General features: G+C 40.0%; 2 protein-coding genes across 2 annotated transcripts; one reads left to right on the plus strand and one right to left on the minus strand.

Annotated features, from left to right (window-relative positions):
• Positions 1-576: 576 nt before the first annotated feature.
• Positions 577-4,111, minus strand: LOC101297422. The gene is made up of 4 exons (XM_004296159.1): positions 3,609-4,111; positions 1,442-3,527; positions 1,139-1,326; positions 577-1,090 (listed from the first exon to the last, which is right to left on the minus strand). Exons 1-4 carry the CDS (start codon positions 4,109-4,111, stop codon positions 577-579), a joined length of 3,291 nt encoding a protein of 1,096 aa, XP_004296207.1.
• A 1,285-nt stretch (positions 4,112-5,396) lies between these two features.
• Positions 5,397-11,320, plus strand: LOC101314259 (serine/threonine-protein kinase GRIK2-like). Its single transcript, XM_004294974.1, has 12 exons — positions 5,397-5,922; positions 6,043-6,441; positions 6,825-6,899; positions 6,988-7,032; positions 7,368-7,442; positions 7,750-7,837; positions 9,161-9,285; positions 9,868-9,963; positions 10,054-10,120; positions 10,536-10,651; positions 10,775-10,853; positions 10,945-11,320. The coding sequence occupies exons 2-12, from the start codon at positions 6,112-6,114 to the stop codon at positions 11,115-11,117; spliced, it is 1,269 nt and encodes a 422-aa protein (XP_004295022.1). The 5' UTR covers positions 5,397-5,922; positions 6,043-6,111; the 3' UTR covers positions 11,118-11,320.
• The last annotated feature ends 7,330 nt before the right edge of the window (positions 11,321-18,650 follow it).

Below are 18,650 nucleotides of genomic sequence, written 5' to 3' on the forward strand. Positions count from 1 at the left end.
ACGACTTAATGTATGTCATATAAATGTGTATAGTAGCTGAACCCCGAGAGAAACCTACTTAAAACCTCTATAAATCTAGATTTACTCCTTGTTTCCCTCTCTCTCGTCGGATTTAGATCAGTTTTTTTCTATGGATCTTTGACTTGAGATTAAGGGGAGCTTCTACCCTTTTTGTACTAGTCTCTGCCCCGACAACGGCAGGTGCCGTTTCCCTTTTGCTTTTGATTTCCTCTTCTGCCCATACCACTTCTTCCAATCTCTCCTAATCCTTCAATTTCAGAATACCCATCCCTCTCATCGTTTTCCAATATCTCAACTCTCTGATTCTTCATTGTTAAATGCACATCCTCTTCCTCCAACCCAACTTCGCCAATTGTTTGTTGGCACTTCGGAGCACCGATGTCGAGTCAACATCATTTGAATTTATCTGTTTAAACAGGGTTTATCAGTTATCGCATGCAAATGTGATGAAATCAGTAGTGCAACAACATATTGCATTGTCCTCTGGGATCAGAGAAGTTTTCTTAGGTTAATATAGGTTAGTTTCTTTTTTTTTTGTAAAGGGGGAATGAGGCCCTAGACAGGTTCCTCAACCATATTATTAATATGATAGTCAAACATTGGGGGGGACTTGTTGCCTAAACCCCTATCAACATTACAACCATCCTCAAAGAGAACATCCCGAATAATAACAGGAGCCTCGTCAAACCATAACTCATCTAAACTATTCCAACTAGCAAGGTGCGCTAATCTATTAGCAACCCCATTTGCTTCACGATAAATGTGTCGACATCGAAAGGAAATAAAAGACCGAGTGTACCTTTTACAATCCTCTACAATGCGACCCACCATTGAAAGGTCCTCCTCGTCTCTATGAAGAGCATCGACTAGCATAGAACAGTCACTCTCAATCTCAACCATGTCCCAGCCTTGGTGAATAGCTATTAAAATTCCGGCTAGAAGAGCCTCTGCCTCCACCTGCAAAGCTGAGTGAGCATAGTTCAAAGGCTGAGCAAAAACTGCCATGCATATTCCAAGTTCATTCCGGACCACAACCCCAATCCCACCACGCTTGTGACTCTCCTGAAAACTACCATCCACATTAATCTTCAGGCGCCTCTGAGGAGGGCATACCTACTTCATAATCTTGCGCTTACCCTTCTTCGTCTTGCGACCATGGAATTTTTGGTATTCCATTAACAAATCTCCTGCCTTCCTCTGCATATGTCCAAGATCATAAGAACCCCCATTCCAAAGAACATCATTTCGGGTATCCCAAATAACCCACAAAGCCATCAAAAAACTTGCCGCTTGCTCCTTGGTTAACTGATCCAACATCACAGCTACCCACTCAATCACCTCTTCAATATTCCAGCTCTCACCGACATGACAATATAAAGGCCCTTGCTCCCAGAAGCACTGAACATCACCTCATGAATACATGCTTATCATCTTCCCCATTAAACCCACAGAAAACACACCTCACATCTGGGAGCGAAACTCTCCTCTCTAGTGCACAACGAGTAGGCAGGATGCCTTTGACCAAACGCCACGCCTGCATTCGAACTTTAGGAGGAGCATTAGCACCCCATATTCTCTTATAGAGAGTCCTAGTACCGTTGTTCGAGTCCGAAGTAGACGCGAAATTCCCCGGCTGGTTGGTCATCCGAGCTACATGGTATCCACTCTTTACACTGTATACTCCTTTGTTATCAAAGTGCCAGACCATTCTATCCTCCCCACCACCATTACTAAGGGCGATTCGAGCTATAATGTCCACCTCGTTTCCCATAAACAACTCATTCAACAACCACACATTCCAGTCACCCGTGTCTGGGTCAATAAGATCACAAACTCTAAGCTCCTCAGTACCCTCCATTGGAGGAGAATACGGTCTGAAACTATATGGCAGTGGAATCCAAGGATCATCCCAAACCGAAATACTCTCCCCATTACCAACCTGGAAACGAAGACCCTTCTTCAAAAGATCTCTGCCTTTCAGAATACTTCTCCACGTGAACGAGCAGCCCTTCGCTACCTCCGCCTCCATGAAGCTCTCTGAAGGGAAGTAGCGAGCCTTCAGGACCTGTGCTAGAAGGGAATTAGGTTGGCGAATGAGTCGCCAGCCTTGCTTCGCTAGCAGAGCCATATTGAACAGCCTCATATCCCGAAACCCTAAACCTCCTTCAGCCTTCGTAGTGCAAAGCTTCTCCCACGCCACCCAATGTATTTTACGATCATCCCCCTTATCCCCCCACCAAAAGCGAGCCATTAGCCTTTGCATTGCCGAGCACATGTGTTTAGGAAGTTCGAAACAACTCATGATGTAAGTAGGAATAGATTGTACAACCGCCTTTATGAGGACCTCCTTGCCAGCGATAGTGAGAGTTTTGTCTCGCCAGCCTTGAGTTCTCTTTCGGATCCTCTCACACAAGAAACTAAAGGCCTTTTCCTTAGAATAACTCAGCTCAGTGGGCAACCCCAGATACTTCTTGTGTTTTTCCACCCTCTTCACACCAAGAACTGCAGCTAATTCATCCTGTTTCCACCTTGGCACATTCTGACTAAAAGCTATCTTGCTCTTAGCTAAGCTTACTTGTTGCCTTGAAAGGGTCTCATATCTGCTCAAAATGCTCCCTACTTTTCGGCACCCCCGCTCCTCTGCTTTAAAGAAGATGAAAGAGTCGTCCGCAAAAAGGAGATGTGAGATTGTTGGAGCCCCAGTGCATACCCTCACACCCTGAATCTCATCATCGCCCTCTGCACTGACAAGCTGTCTAGATAAAAACTCTGCATATATCACAAATAAGTAAGGGGAGATGGCATCCCCCTGTCTTAAACCTCTAGAGGGCACCACCTGTCCGACCGGATCACCATTGATAATAAACGAATATGAAACCGTCCTCACACACCTCAATATCATTCGAGTCCATTCCATACAAAAGCCCAGCTTTATCAACATCACCTCAAGAAACCTCCATTCCACCCTATCATACGCTTTATTCATATCTAATTTCAACGCTCCATACCCCACTTTGCCCCTCCTCCTCTTCTTCAAACAATGTGAGATCTCGAACGCAAGTAACGAATTATCCGAAATCAACCTACCCGGCACAAAGGCACTTTGGAATGGAGAGATGATGCTATCCAAGAGAGGCTTGAGACTGTTCGCTAGGAGCTTGGAACCAATTTTATAAATCACATTGCACAAACTTATCGGTCTCAGCTGCTGCATATTTTCCGGTTTCTTCACTTTTGGGATAAGAGTTACCCATGTGCAGTTTATATCCCTCAGAAACTCCTCTGAATACAAAAAACTTTTCACAGCCTCAACCACATCCACTCCCACAACATCCCAAAATTGCTGATAAAACATAGGGGACAAACCGTCTGGCCCAGGCGCCTTAGACGGGTGTATTTGCTTCAAGGCTCTCCAAACTTCTTCTGCCGTAACCTCCCTCATCAGAGACTGGTTTACCTCCTCCGTGATAACTCTCGGGACCCCATCCAAGTCCTCAAGACCCACTCTAGGGTTTGAGGTTTTAAACAAGCTAGAGTAATAATCCAACACTATTGTCTGAATCTCATCTTCCTCGACACACCACTACCCATCACTATTATAGAGCCCCCTCAAAGTATTCTTCTTCCTCCGATTGCTCGCCTTCTGGTGGAAATATTTCGTATTTAGATCCCCTTCAGCTAACCATAACACCCTAGAGCGCTGCTGCCAGAAAGCTTGCTCCTTCTGGAGTAACTCTCGAAGCTGCTTCTCCAACTCCCCTCGGACCTCGTCAGAGAAAGACGGTTGTCCCTCCTCATACAGCTCTCCCAGACGCTCCCTGGTCCTGGCGATCGTCTCTCTAAGCGAACCGAACCTTTCCTTACTCCAACTCAGTAGCAAGTCCCTAGTATTTTGGATTTTGTTACGAAGTTTGGAGTATGGACATCTACCAGTCCCACTCCCCCAACCAGACTCCACCACTTGTCTACAATCTTCCTCTCTCAACCAGAACTCCTCCAATCTGAAACGTCTCCGTTTTGGACGCCGACGCTTCTTCCTTTTCCGAACTTCTAGAATAATCGGGAGGTGATCTGATTCATTCGGCTGCATATGACAAACCCTAGAAGCCGGAAAGTACCGCAACCAATCCTTAGTAGCCACAAATATAGGTTAGTTTCTTAGAAGAAGTGCGTGAATAATCTCTTAAAACTGTTGAATTACTTCCAGTAATGACTTTATCTGACAGCCATACTGAAGCGGGTTGCTATTTGCTGATTTTCAATGAATATTTTTTTTTTTTGAGAAGAGATTTTCAATGAAGTTAACTACATCTCAAAAAAAAATATGTGATAGCTAACTAAACATAAGCACGTCACTCACATCCGAAGTTTAACTCAAGTACCTGTATACTTTGACGATTACAATCATGGAAAATTATGTATACTTTGGCGTACAGAAGACGATGACGATTACAATCATGGAAAATTATGGTATAAATTCGTATAATATGTTTTACAAAATATATGACTATCATTGATTAAAGAAGCAACTAAATGACCATGTAATGACTATTTATCCCCTTCAAAAGTCTTCATCTGCTATACAATTAGACATATTTGCAACAAGTATGTGACAAACCCATCGATCATGGTTGTTTTACATAGATCGAAAAAATTTACCAAAACAAGAATGAACGAGTAACATTGTGGGTGGCACCCTCCTGTGAACCCTCACCATTTTTAGGCAAATCGTACATAATAAGTGTGTTGTTGGTGTTAGTGTCCTTCGTTCCCCCAACTTCCTAACCCCAAAGCCCCATCACACCTAAAAGGACACAAAACCGTCAACAAGCTCACCCACCATTCTCCTCTCTCTTTCTTCTCCTTTGATGAACGACTAGCAAAGCAACCAGACCCGACTTTTGCGTTCAAGTCCCTGTTTCTACCCCTTTCCTATATATGCAAACACTCCTCAAATAACCCAGCTTCCTTTTCTTTTGATTCTCTCCCCCAATTCAACTTTCCCCCAAAATTGTTGCTCCCAAATTCTCTTGTCCTTCCCCACCCCCAATCGCTTAGATTCAGTTCTGGCGATTGTGCCATCTCCTTATCTCCATCTCAGGTAGGCTCAATTCGTTCTTCTCAATGTTTTTGGCTCTCATTTGATTACAAATTAGGGTTTGTTTGATATGAAACACCTGGGCTTTTTGGGTTTCTAATTGTTTTTTTCTTCTGGGTTTCGAAGTTTAATGCTTGGTTGGTTTGTGTAGTGGGAAAGATTGGATTTTTATTGGGATTTTCAATCGGCAATGCATCTGCTTCTCTCTGAAACTTTTGTTTTTAGTTTCTCTGAATTTTAGGTGTTTAGTTGCTCTTTGCTCCTGTTTTCTTCTGGGTTCTGAAGTTTGATGGTTGGTTGATTCGTGTAGAGGGAAAGATTAAGTTTTTATTGGGATTTTTCATCAACAAGGTAACTCACAGCCAGATTATGATTGTATATTTAAATGGAATGAACTGTTCGTCTTTTGTTTGGTGCGCTTAAATTTCAAACGATATGGTTGGCATAATTGCTTGATTGCGTCTGAGAGTTCCACGCAAACCTGTCCTTTTATGAATTTGATCTATATTATTTATACATAGGTTGCTGTTTTTACTGATTTTAATATATTTGTTGTTAATTATTTAAGATTCTGTGTCTCTGTGTATGTATCCAGGACAAGGTCAACTTATTGTTGGTTGGGGTGGTGTGGGTTTGAGCCTGCATTAGTGGATATATAAAAACTGGAGTCATCGCTATGCTGTGTTTGAATCGTGATGGTTTCAATATTGCGAGCTTTTTCTTTCATTTGGCTGAGTGGCATCCACTTGAATAGCAGAGCTGACTCGGGGTTAAAGCCCTCTCCCCTCCTTATGTAAAATCAGGTTTGCAATGACAATTGTAAATACGTAATCGAATATGAGGAATTTGGATTACGTGCATGTCTTTTGCTTGTGTTTTGTATGAATATTGTGAAAGTTAACAATTGGTATGTTGTTCTGCAGGTTTTGGAAAAAAAAAAAATTTGATTTTGGTTGGGAGCTATTGAAAGTACTTCACACATCAAGTTTCTAATGATCCATAAGAGTTTCTCTCTTGCTAGAATGATGGGATGCTGCAGTTGCTTTGGTTTCTCAATCGCTAGCAAACCCAAACCACAAAGGAAGCCCAGTTATAGCTATAGTAGTCACCCTTCACAGGAGCATTTGTTGGAAGATGATTTAGAAGATGATGATGATGATTGTTCATATAACGATGATGCTACAAGTATGGGTAATTCTGAGGTAAGTGAACAGCAAAGTCGTGCTAAACGTCCTGATGAAATACTGAGTTTCAGAGAACAGAATGGAATGATATGTAGGCAGTACCCTGTGAAGGAAACTCACAAAGTAATTCGTACTGAGGTAATTTAATTTTGTCTTGATTGTTTTGAGGTATGTCATTGTGTCACAAGAAGCTTAAGGTTTTCAAATTTTGGTACAGTGCTTGGTACTCTTTCAATTATGTATGATATGATCAGTCCTTCTGGTCATCCTGAAACTTGCAAGATCTGCTTTACGTATTTTCTCCGATAATGATTATATCTGGGATTGGGCTTACTTCTAATGTCATACTAAAGGGTCAATTAGTCCTAAGCTGTTAGTGCCAGAATTTTGGAAACAAACTGAAGTTGCATCAATTTTCTGGTGATCAGTTGCTAACCAACTAGACTGTTTTGGACAGTTTTAGCTGTCCACTTTGAAGCCAATTTCTTAAACCACTAATATGCTTTAGCATTTGTATTCAGGATGATGATGGAAATAAGATGGTCAATGAGTATGTTCGGGAGTGTAAGATTGGTTCTGGCAGTTATGGGAAAGTGGTAAGTTCGGTATGGATAGTGTTTGTTTGTTTGTTTCTGCTGCTTACTGTGAAGGTTTGTTTAGCCATTTTGTGTTGATGTGAAACAGGTTTTGTATCGAAGCCTTGTAGATGGAAAGCATTATGCACTGAAGGTGATGTTTCTTATTCTTAAATTTCTACCTTGGATGTTATGAATGAAGGAAATATCAAGATAATGAGTCTGGAAACTGTGATGCATCAGCTTTTTTTACTCGGGACAAGTTTTAGTGCTTTTCTATTTGCAATGTTTCCTCTTTATACTCTTGAAGTTTTGGAAAATAACTTTTGGTTGACAACTTCAAACTGTAGATTAGGTCTGCTATAAAATCTAAGGTTTTTTTTTTAAATATACTGAAAAGCACTTCTGGTTGATTATAATTTTATTAATTATTGTAACATAGTTAAGATTCCTTCTTTTTTTTTTCTTAATATATGCTGACTTTTGCAGGCATTTCATAAATCTCATTTATTAAAACTCCGGGTTGCACCTTCGGAGACAGCTATGACAGATGTGCTTCGTGAGGTATGTATTTTGTCTCTGTGTTCTTATTAAAGAATCTTGCACAGTAGCTTTGTCATTGGTTCTTGTTTCTTTTTGTTGGTTGTAATATCAGTGTATCAAGACGCTTGTGTTTCATTTGGTCTGCATTGTGTCTTATTTTATTGTTTTTGTTTTTGTTTTGGCATCCTTTATATACCAGTTTCCTCTGGTTTATAATTGTTATACTCTCTCGCCCCCCATTTGTTTGTTTCATCTGTTAGTACTTATACATATCAATTTCTTTCAGTTGAAGGGGGAATGTTAAAACTACATTCTTTGTACCTTACAGGTTCTTATTATGAAAATGTTGGAGCATCCTAACATTGTTAATCTCATTGAGGTGATTGACGACCCAGACACAGATCATTTCTACATGGGTACTTTTTCATATCCTCTTTTTTTTTCTTGTTAGTCCCAGTTACAATTAAAAATCCCATTCTCTTTTTAATTAATGTTATTTTGCTCCAAACTTTTCCCAGGAAAAGGGATTTCTAAATCTTGTTCCCAAGTCTAGACACTTGATTGATGTCCCTTGTCTATAATTTTACTTTTTCAATAAATGGGTCCCAACACTGGAATTTTTAGGTAAAGTTAAACTAGAGCCCGATAAAACGCCCATAAAAGTAGAAACATTAAAGATGTTATTTTAAAGAGTTTATGGAAACTACTGCCAGGGCATAATTTCTCTCCATACAATGTTGTGATCCTAGTGTTACAAGGAGGATTTTTTTCTATTTTTTATTTTTGGGAAAGAAACAGCTTTTTATTGAAACAAACAGCAATGTACAAAGAGGTGGACAAGGAGTGCTTTAGATAGCTATAGAGGGCAACAAGGGGTAGAGGCTTAGCACCCAATCTGTTAGTGCTAACTCAAAGCTTAGGCTTTTGGGGATTAAACTACAACTGCTTGCCAGTCAAGAATAATGGAAGAAGAAAAAAATTATAATCCCTAAAATCCTTAGAAGTAGAAGCCCATATGATGCCCAAAGCTCAACTCTCTCCCACAGGTGTTCCCTCTCCACCCCGCCATAGATTTCAAATAATATTTTATTTCTTACATCCACACCACCCACACTACAGCCAGCACCCCACAACCCCAAAGTTTTCTTTTTCTGGCCTATTTCACTTTACCAAAAGCTGAAGCATTTACTTTTAGCAAATCACTCCTCTCTAATGGAGTTGTCCAGTTCACTCTTGCCTCCCTAAATAAGTTCTCCCATAAGAAAATACTCACTTCACAGTGCACAAAGACATGTCAACACTTTCCCCTTGCACTTGGCACAAATTGCAACAGTGAGGAGAGGAACAACATCTTCTTCTCTTTTGAAGAACATCACATGTATTCGTCCTCCCGTGTGCCACAAGCCATCCCAAAATCTTCAGCTTAGTTGGGGCCTTGACGTTCTAAATAAACTTTGCTGGAGCAAAGATTGGATCTGATCCACCACTAATTAAGAATCTGTGGAATGATTTGCAAGAGAAATCTCCTTTCATCTGGTTTGGACTCCACTAATCTGACATCTAAATTTCGCTAAGAGATACTAAAATCCCATTTTTGTACAAGAGAGAAATGATTAACTAAAGATTGTGGAACAGTTTAGTAAAAGATTTTAGTGTTGCTTAGTGTTGAACGTTTTCAAGAGTCCTGGTCTCATGCGTTACTGCCAGTCTCAAATCATTTCTCATGTTGTTCTTTTCAGTTCTTGAATATGTGGAAGGCAAATGGGTCTGTGAGGGTTCTGGTCCACCTGGCGGCTTAGGAGAATCTACTGCAAGAAAGTATCTGCGGGATATAGTTCGAGGGCTAATGTACCTCCATGATCATGTATGATTTAATTCTGGTTCTGTGTATATGTTAGGCTGAACTCTCTCTCTCTCTCTCTCTCTCTCTCTCTCTCTCTCTCTTTCTCTCATGAACTGAAAAGATTTAGTAAATTGTTCTATTGTTAACAAGTACCTCTTAGCTTAAAATTGAAGGCTATGTTCTGTGTTATATAAGACAATGTGTGTAGGGGTTTAAGTAATACCTGCAATGTGTCTTTTATTTCGCTTTAGTATGTTGCTTATATCACCAATACAAGCAAGCAATTTATTTCAAATTGTAACACTATGAAGAATTGAATTTAATATTAGATTAAGATGGCTCTTTGTATCTGGTGTGGAGCAGAGGTAGTTGTTGTGCACTGTCCTATTCAATACAGAAGCTGTTTGTTTATTTAGTAAGAGCATGGAGGTGAAGATTGATATTTTGAAGTTTTAATCTTCTATGCTCTAATGCATAACAGATTTCAGAAGTATTGTTGCTGTTTCCATATGTTTGTGTGTGTGTGTGTGCGCACGCGCGTACAAGCTTCCTTTAATACACGGTGATTGGTTTGTAACATTTTTGTGTTTCTTTTGATAACAGAACATAGTACACGGTGATATCAAACCTGATAATCTGCTGGTTAGTCATAATGGTACGGTGAAGATTGGGGATTTTAGCGTCAGCCAGGTTTTTGAGGTAATGAAACTGCTGACACTTGGACCACTTTGACATAGGATTTTTTTTCTTCTTTACAAAACTTAAGGCATTGTAATGGTCTATCTGCAGGATGATAATGATGAGCTACGTCGATCTCCAGGGACTCCTGTTTTCACTGCACCTGAATGTTGTTTAGGTTGGAATTTCTTCTAAGATACAATAGTGCATCTGAATGTTGTAGATCTTTTAATTTTTCTTTTTTCTTTTTTTAAGTAAAATAATAAAACAGGAAAGTAGGTCTTCCAGTGGCCTCTGGGCTTAGTTGCACATTCTCCTTTAACAACACATGTAGACGAGATTCAAATCCATCTCACATGATCTGATTCTGAATTTTCCTAGCAAAAATATACCTCATTCAAACACAGGCAAAACTAATGTTCCAATGACTCAGCTATGACTTTTCTTAAGTTTACCATTTTGGGACCTCATTTGCAACTTGGAATGTCAGATCTCTCAATATCATGAAACAACCTTGATCGCTGGATTTAATTCTAGTTCAAGTCGTTTGCAACCATGTTCTTATTCTACATATGTTTTCTGATTATATATAGGGCTAACTTATCGCGGTAAAGCTGCTGACACATGGGCAGTGGGGGTTACTTTGTACTGTATGGTATTGGGACAATACCCATTCCTTGGAGATACTCTGCAGGATACATATGACAAGGTATGGGGATCTCAGTATTCCTTTTGGACCAACACTACTAAATTTCTATTGTTTATGCTTCAATTCCATTGTTTAATTGTATTGACCATGTTGTATCTTATTGGTTGTTTAATTGCTCTGCAGATTGTTAATAACCCTTTAGTACTTCCAGAGAATATGATCCCACAGTTGAAGGATCTACTTGAAGGACTTCTTTGCAAAGGTTGGTGACATGTAAATGTCAAAAATTACAGATTCCCGACAGTGCCGCCATTATCACAGTATGTTCATGATTTTAACGTTTCGTTATGCAGACCCAGCATCACGGATGACTTTGGAGGAAGTCGCAGAACATAGTTGGGTTGTTGGAAATGATGGAAGAATGCCTCATTATTTATGCTGGTGCAAACGGCGTCGCAAGAGTTTGAGTATTAGAGAGGAATCTAATGGGATAAAAGATGACTGTAGCATAACCCACACTGACTAGACATTGTAGGGAGTTGTTTTTTATAACTTTTATCAGTTTTATGTATAGTGAAGAAGTTAGGTTTTGTTATTTTGTCTTTTCCTTCTCTTCGGACTTGCAATCTGATCTGCAATGGTTGATCATGATGAAAACTAGACTGACAGAAACTTTTGTTCACAGCCTACCTTGGCCGAAAAAGGAGGCAGAGGTTCTGGCTCTTCTATGTTGGTTTTGGAGTTTGCCAGGATTGTTTATTTGTTCGTTTGCTTTTGGAATTTCTTTGATTTGATGAGAAAATCTGTGTTCAACTTTCATTTCATACGGGCCTGTGTGTCGTATGGAACATTGATGTTCTGAATTAGAGACAGAACCTTCTATATTGTGTTTATTCGGTTACCATTTCATGATTTTGAGCCTCGTTGTGTTTGTTGTATTTGAATTTTTTCTGGTATTTGTATGGGCGTGAAATATGTTCCACTTTGGTAAGCATCGCACAAAGCGCATTTGCAATTTGTAAGAATTTAGGGAAGCTAGCTTTACTGAATTTTGTGGATTTACGCAAAGAACAATTTGTGATGTTTCATATGAATGACCTCTTTTCTATCCACAGCGTTCTTTTCTGAACTGACCAACATTGAGTAACCATGTTTAACTCATGCATTCACCATGTTTAACCATGTTCTTAAAACGTCGTTTTTTCTTTTTTTAACTTGACTCGATCGCTTTCACTCTTAAATTACGACCCGACACATCTCTACGGCGACTACTTCCTTTCCGAAACCAGTTAACACGTTGATTCTCTTGGTTCTGCTTGGAGTTTTCCCTAAGAACGCAAAGTTGGATTCGCTTTTTGACCTACAGGTTCAGAATGGTTATTAAAAGACTCGAGCAACAAGATACACAGGCATATATGATCATATTCTCCACGTCTCTGTTTCGTTCTCTTTCGGCGTGTTGAACTTGGAATGCAGAACAAACAACTACAAAGATGATGACGATAATGAACGGGTTTTGAAGATTGGACATCCCAAAAATGACAACAAAATTTTGGGGTAACTGGAAATTTGAAAATGCAAGCCTGTCATTGACTCATTCTATATTAATAGGCTGAGGCTGTTCTTAACCCACCACCCTAGAATTAGGTTCAAACCCTGAAGTTATCTAAGTTGTCATGTATCATGTTACAATGTATAGTTAAAGCCTTTAGAGTACCTTAAGACTGTCTAGAAAAAACTATTGCACTGTCTTGTCATTGAAAAATAAAATTTTCTCGATCATATGTGATAATTCTTTTTTGTAAATTCTGGTTAGTCTAGACATATGTATAGTATCAGGTTATATTAACAATATTGAGAACTGAGATCTGTATTCGATTCTGCTTGCAGTGGTTGGGGTAAATGAGCTTTTGACAGCCTTCACTGGTCTGGTCATCCGTCACCCTGATGTGCTGCAGTGAGCAGGTATGGCAGAGATCGAGGCTGGGGTCCCACCTGACCTGAGGGGGTGGCAGATCGGAAGAAGAAGACGACGACGAAGATGATTGATTGGTTGGTGTGGGTTGGGGTTGCGGCTGCGGCTGCGCATCGGTGGCTGAAAAAGCAGCGGCCAAGTAATAGTGTCAGTAAGTCGGGTCAGCGTGACGATGAGGGAGATCGATCAGAGAAAAGCCGATGGAAATTGGAAGGCCACTTGGATTTTCTGACACGCCTCCCCCTTAGCTTGCTTGGCTTCCCTCCATTCCTTTTTACTTATTAATATTTTCCATGTTTGGATAAGGAACCCCCGTTCCCTTCCCATCCCCCAATGGCGGCGCTCATGTGCCATTCTTTTATTTTTTTATCTCCGGTAAACTTTTATGTAAGGCTATCTCCGATCCATGTGCTAAAGTGTCAATCAGTAAGATTATAGCTCAAACTCGTCTCTACGATCGATGAGCTAAAACGCGATTATAGCTCAAACTAAAATGCTAAAGAACCCAAAGCATATGAAGAGTTGCAAATCATGCTCAAGGGTGGAGCCGTGGAGGTGGAACTTGTCATGGGTATATATCTATTTTCACTTCGGAAAACCATCTTGCAATTTCTTTTGTCAAAATAATATGGTTGAAATTCTGCAACTCTGAACTTATTTTGGTACAAATGTACGGTTGTTGTCCTCACCTCTTTGTTAGGGCATGAATGCAAGATAGTCGATTGTTTACATTTTGGTAGAATAATTTCTCGCAATCAACGAAACCATACGTTCATATAGATCAAAACTCAAAAAAAAGAACAAACTTTAATATATATATATATATATATAAATTAAATCGTGGTGTGTGTTCTAGGATATTATGTAACTCTACTTGTTGAGTTATTAGTCAAGTGGATTGCTTACCACCTTAATTGACTACATATTGTCGATGATCTTTTGTGGCATCATGATCCATAATCTTTAGCGGATTCGATCATCATCAAGTTCTCTAGGTCCTCTAAGTTGGTTTGGAATTACCAATGAGACTTGATTTTGATCATACAAACGGGAATTGTATATACGCTAATGTGATAAACTTATTTGGGATTATCCCCTAATGTGGAGATAAAATATGGGTCATGGCAACGGCAGAAAACGTCGTGCCGATGTCTAGAAAAGAGGGGGAGGTGTCGCCGGCTCTAATAGCGACAATCCCTGTCTAGACACCAATTATATTTGTCAAAACTACTTTTGTCAGCTCATGACAATGCAACTGTTGTGGATCTTCAGATCACTGGTTTAAGATTGTCAAGCTCATTCAAATTGTGAATGCATACAAAAAGGTACAGAAAATCAATATGAGGACAAAAACGTCATCCTCATGATCGCGAATTTCGAAGATTCGGATCCTGCTCTAGCTACCCCTGACTTTGACGTCATTGGCTAGACATTGATTTTCTTTCCAAGCTATATGTAATAAGGCGTTGTATCGACGTCCTTCGTCTATTTGAGACCTCGATGTACTCATAATAGCAATAATGAATGCCTTCAGAATTTCTTCGAAGTTATGAAACTATTCTCCTCTTATGGTTCGTATTGATTTACAAACAAGATGTACAGTTTTACATCGTCCTTAGAAGCATGGCATATTTACAATCTACATGGTTAGATTGTGCCGTGTTGGTCTCTTCCAAGTGAAGATGACGCACGGCTTTGCATCCTCAAGGAGGATCGCCAACGTGTCTCCAGTTAAATCTTCTACCTTATAGCGGATTTTTCATCATCAATTATTCAACTAGGCTCATCCAAGCTTAGTGTGATGTCTTAGAATTGTCCGAAATTAAAGAGATAGTGGTTTCAAGTGTGCCTTGCACTACCGACCATCCACGGACATGTCTGGTCATACTGACTTGGAGTTACCGAAAGCTTTTGGTTTTGGATCCCCCTACGCTATTAAACCAATTCCCGTCTTGCAAAAGACGTTAAAAACTTATCAAAACTATAATTATCATCATGATCGAATCCTCTATGTCATCTAAGTTAGTTTATGTTTATGCCAGGGAGCTTTTGCTAACTAGTCATAGAGTTTACGACCTTAGAACGACCGAAAGGACTTGGATTTGATCATACACACATCACTTTTGGCTTAGGTAAAAGCCTACACGCCACCTGCAAGCTTCATAGCTTCGCACATGCCAATTCTGCGAAAAACAGCAATCTGTCCCTTTTGGATAGTCAACTTCGTTTGAGGTTTGTGAACAGCTCCGGACGAACCAGACAATGAGCTTTATATCATTGAAAAGCTCTACGAGTCTAGTTTTCAGAACTTCTCACGGTTCATCCATATCTATTTTAACGAAGAAGTTATGTCTATTTAGTGCGCAAAGGTCATTCTGCGCGGAAATTTTTATGCACACTCGGGATTGCAGTTTTTCGTAGCTTCTTTCAATCATTCTAAATGGTTCAAGTGTAACTATTTACTCGTCTATCTACTCCTTCTTGTAGATATGTCTCATAGAGACATTGAGTGCTTCGCAGATAGTAGAACAATCCACAACATTCTAAGGAACCGACAACTATCTTTGGATTTTGTACTTTTGTAAATCTTTGAACTATATCGGTCATTCAAGGACGCGGTTTAGCTTAAATCTTGATGCCTCATGGCACCATGATCAATGTCACAAATGCCCTCTATGCATTGAGAGGCAGCCAAACCATGTTGAGCTTTAAAGACATTCATGCTAATAGTTTTCATTTGAAAACACATTGTGAGAATGAATAAGAATTCTTTTGTGTATACCTTCTCATGAATGCGGACTGAAATGCATCTTAGAGAATTTTATGAGTTAATCTAGTGGACTGTATGTCACTATGATTTGAATATCGAATCACATGTTGTCGCCAAACATGATATTTGGGACACCGACTCATATAGGCTTTAGTTTGACCAAATCGGTCATCTTGGAAGAGACATAATGGTCCAAATCTTGAGAAATTCTCATGGACATCTATTCTTTCACTCAAAACGAAGACATTCGGGATATAACATCACCATGAAGCATGATAGTGACCCGGGGGACATTGACGTTACCCGAACACGGCTCCAACTTCCCGGAGGCCGTCCGGTCAATTCCTCAAGTAATTGAGGTGCACCGGCCTTCCCTCGATGTCTCATTGGCCCCCTGCAATGCTCATTGCTCGTTTTGAAAGCCTATTCTTTAGCTAAATTAGGAGTGAGACCCTCGTACGCTAAATGACACAAAAGTGAACATTTCATTCTTACATCAAACTATGTAGATAGATACAACCACTTTGCAGACACTTTTTTATGTTTTATGGTGTTGGTTGAAGTGTTAACACATTGGTCACGTGTTACACTATTATCTACTGCTTATGCTGCTTATACTTCTTCGGGCTCACTACCCATTCTTTAAAGAAGTTTATCAGGATATAAGTTGAAGTGTCATGTACCCCATGTTCACACGTAATACGGTCTCACCGAGGCTGCGACTAAGCAACTTTAGCTTGTTGCTCGAACATTATTGATGCGCACCAATCTTTCTATTGCGTCTTGGGCTTATGCAATATTTGCATGCAGCTTTACTATTCATCTCCGACCCACCATCATTGAATATTGTTGTACTATAGCTCATGACTGTGTATCAGGATTGACACGAAATTGCAATCCTTAAGCTCAATCAAGATTGAAACGGATCTCCAATCTTTGAGCTCGGCTAGATGTTATTTCTAGTAGCCAAATCGTAATATCACTGCGCACAATGATGGGTCATTTGAGATGAAGAAGTACTTCGGTTGAATATGAAACTTCACCTATAATCCGCTTATGTAGAAACCTTGTCAGGCGATCTCATTCACCGCTAAATTACGGATTGTCACTTTGATGAGACAATATTCTCGCCGTTAGGGGGAGATAAGAACACAAGTGTTCAAATGGAACGACGTGAATTGTCGTGGTTAGTCCCCACTAAGTATCATCTTGATCCCAAATGCTTAAAGTGTTAAAGTGACGAGATCACATGCTGCACATATGTCTACAAGGATTGATGTCCTACAAAAGGACATAGCGCGACCAAAAGGTGTTGGTCTTGACGCCATCACCATGGATGGTGATATAGTGACGCCATATAGTGGCCAAATTGGTGTCACAAGGCCGTGTGGCTCCCTAAAAGGAGGGAGGCCCTTAGGTTCGATACTTTCTCACACTAGAAAGAAAGCAAGCTTGGCATAACCTGATCCATTGATCAATGATACTCAAATCCATCTCATGAAGTCTGAATTATGATTATCGTTGGGGGACGCCTCAATGTCAAATCTATGACCAGTTACACTAGTGTACATGAGGACGTGGGATAATGAGTCTACTATTGAACAACCCTTCGTTGATTGGCCTAATGGAAAGATGTGATCCAGCATTAACAAAGAGATAGGTCTTTGGGCAAGTGATGCCAACACCGCAAGCTAAACCCTATCAACTATGTCTTTGTTAGATAGCGTAGTGAGAACAAGAGTTTAGACTTACCTTATGGCGTAAGGTCTCTCACTAACACGCACTGGGATCGACTACGATGAGATATGCTCTCGTAATGGATGTCATTGCACTCCACTACTTTGTCAGTTTGGTAGTTTCCGAATAACTGAACATGCAGCCTATGAATGTGGTCATAATAACATCTCTACGGGATCAGAGATATGCATGAAGGTCTTGAATAGACTTCATTCACCCGAATCAAGTGGCTCCAGACCACAGGAGCACGCGTTTGCTAAAGGTATTGAAACGCACATAGACTCTACTTGATTTAGAAAGGGATATGATAAATTATGCCTTTGAGTGTTCATTCCGGATTTACATGGACTCTTGATTGAACAAGAGATGCCAATATGTATTAACATCCGAAGAAAAAGATCTTGGGAAAACACGGTCTCGATAAGGCACTCGATGACTGTATTGATGATGATTTTCCATCAATCGGCTTAGGCGCTCTATAACTAGTGAGGCCTACATATACTCTCATGATTAGTCAAGGTCTTTGCTCTAAAGAGAGATCCATTGTTTTGTCTAAAGGAAGATGACAAATATGTGTGAAGAGATGGAGTTCCCATCTAAGTACAACAAGACGCATCAATGTACTCAACACATGCAATACGAAAGACTTGACATCTCATTCGCTATGAAAAGTTGTAAAGCTAAGTGTAGCTATGCGCCCACGCAATGCCAATGTAATGGCAGTAACTCCTTTTTCAATACGTAATGATATGAAAGGTTGAGGCTTATTCTATCCCTACATAAGAATAAGAAAGACACATCAAAAGCGAAATCAAAATCTGCCAAGTTTTGTAAGTCAACTTCCACGGGACCTACAGGAAATCTCACTCACTGAAAAATGGTGAAATTGGCACCATTGGAAAGGTCTATGTGTCTACTTTCCAGAGACACCAACCATTTGATCATACCTATCATAATGAGTGAGTTATGGCCGTTTTCGTAAAGTAGGACGGATCTGTCCGAGAATCTGATTTTGCCAAAACAGTCAATCAAATTCGACAGGACTTTGTGAATAGCTCCTGACGAACCAGAATGTGTGTAATATACGGTTGGAAAGCTAATTGAGTTTAGTTTCCAAAACCGTTTACAGTTCGTTCATATGTATTTCCTAGAGGAAGTTAAGACTATTCTAGTAACTGAAGGTCATGCTGCGTGGAAATCTGATTTCTTGCACGAACTTATGTTTTGAGTTCACAAGCAGCCTTCTCCTCAAGATCTAAGTGTAAAAGATCATTTGAGGACAATACGACATGATTTAGTTAATCATTGCCCAATGCCACATTTGAAGACATGTTAAAGAGCATTGACATGCTAAGTTATTGAAATTTCTGTGATTAGTAAGAATCAGGAAGAGCCCTATGGTTGATGTAAAGATCAGGGGGAGGTGCGAACTTCAGGGAGAGTCTAGCACATACATACATGTCACTATCAAATGTGAAAGGTGCGTTGTACTCTTTTTCTCCTACGATCAAGGTTCAGTTTTTCTCCCATGGAGTTTTTGTGACTTGACGAGCACTACCAGGACAAGCACTTTAGCC

The sequence above is a fragment of the Fragaria vesca genome, linkage group LG3, assembly GCF_000184155.1.
Source record: "Fragaria vesca subsp. vesca linkage group LG3, FraVesHawaii_1.0, whole genome shotgun sequence".
Classification (NCBI taxonomy): domain Eukaryota; kingdom Viridiplantae; phylum Streptophyta; class Magnoliopsida; order Rosales; family Rosaceae; genus Fragaria; species Fragaria vesca.

Coding starts and splice junctions, on each gene's coding strand:
- LOC101297422 (XM_004296159.1), bottom strand. CDS start 4,111: ATGCAGCCGAATGAATCAGATCACCTCCCGATTATTCTAGAAGTTCGG. Junction 3,528..3,608: donor GGGCTCTATAATAGTGATGG/GTAGTGGTGTGT, acceptor CTCAAACCCTAG/AGTGGGTCTTGAGGACTTGG. Junction 1,327..1,441: donor ATGGGGAAGATGATAAGCAT/GTATTCATGAGG, acceptor ATGTTGGATCAG/TTAACCAAGGAGCAAGCGGC.
- LOC101314259 (XM_004294974.1), top strand. CDS start 6,112: ATGATCCATAAGAGTTTCTCTCTTGCTAGAATGATGGGATGCTGCAGT. Junction 7,033..7,367: donor GAAAGCATTATGCACTGAAG/GTGATGTTTCTT, acceptor TGACTTTTGCAG/GCATTTCATAAATCTCATTT. Junction 7,838..9,160: donor CACAGATCATTTCTACATGG/GTACTTTTTCAT, acceptor TGTTCTTTTCAG/TTCTTGAATATGTGGAAGGC.